The 846-nt window shown below is 68.9% G+C and overlaps 1 protein-coding gene across 1 annotated transcript in view; it reads left to right on the forward strand.

The window, feature by feature from the left end:
• The first annotated feature begins 6 nt into the window (after positions 1-6).
• Positions 7-846, forward strand: part of CACNG3 (calcium voltage-gated channel auxiliary subunit gamma 3) — an 84751-nt gene continuing 83911 nt past the window's right edge. Inside the window, exon 1 of the mRNA XM_019512775.1 lies at positions 7-244. Coding sequence (XP_019368320.1) covers positions 34-244 — 211 coding nt within the window. The 5' untranslated portion in view covers positions 7-33. The remainder of the gene's footprint in view (positions 245-846) is intronic.

Here is an 846-nt window from a genome sequence, read left to right on the forward strand (position 1 = left end):
CTGCCCCGCCGCGCCCGGCGGACATGAAGCAGCATGAGGATGTGTGAGCGCGGCGTCCAGATGCTCATCACCACCGTGGGAGCCTTCGCCGCCTTCAGCCTCATGACCATCGCGGTGGGCACGGACTACTGGCTGTACTCGCGCGGCGTGTGCCGCACCAAGGCCACGGGCGACAATGAGACGAGCCGCAAGAACGAGGAGGTGATGACCCACTCGGGCTTGTGGCGGACGTGCTGCCTGGAAGGTAGGCGGGGGCGCGGAGGGGTCCTGCCCTGGCCCTCCCCGCCGCTCTGGCCCTCTCGCTCCGGCTGGCTCCAGCCCCGTGGCAGGGCACCGGCTGGGGCCCCTCCAGCCTGCGGAGACGGCACCTGGCGTCACGGGAGATCTGGGTTAGGAAGCACGGTCCGCGCAGGACCAGCCCCAAAGCGGAGGGGGCTTCAAACCCGGCGAGGCCCGCCGTGTGGGCTGGTGCAGGTGGAGAGTCCCGCGCGGCGGGGGCTGCGAGAGGAATTTAGCTGCAGCTCCCGCGGCGGCTGGTTTCGGGGGAGGCGGGATGGTCTCTCCGGTAGCTTTGGGATGGGACCCTAGTAAGCGCAAGCGCGGCCCGCGGCCAGGCGGGGCGAGGGAGCAGCAAAGCAGAGCGGAAGGAGACAGGCTGGGCAATAACTTTCCAAATAAACTGCAGCAGCCACCGAGTGCTCTTGTTAAGCACGCGCCTTGTCAGCGCGAGGGCGCAGCCATCTCCCTTCCCCAGGACGCTGCCCCTCGCCTGCCAGGGAAGTGGTCTCCGGTGCCCCCCCCGGGCAGCTGGGTGTGCAGATCACAGCACCTCCGTTGCACGGTCTT

This window comes from Gavialis gangeticus, unplaced genomic scaffold (genome assembly GCF_001723915.1).
Source record: "Gavialis gangeticus isolate Ggan-Ray unplaced genomic scaffold, GavGan_comp1, whole genome shotgun sequence".
NCBI lineage: Eukaryota > Metazoa > Chordata > Crocodylia > Gavialidae > Gavialis > Gavialis gangeticus.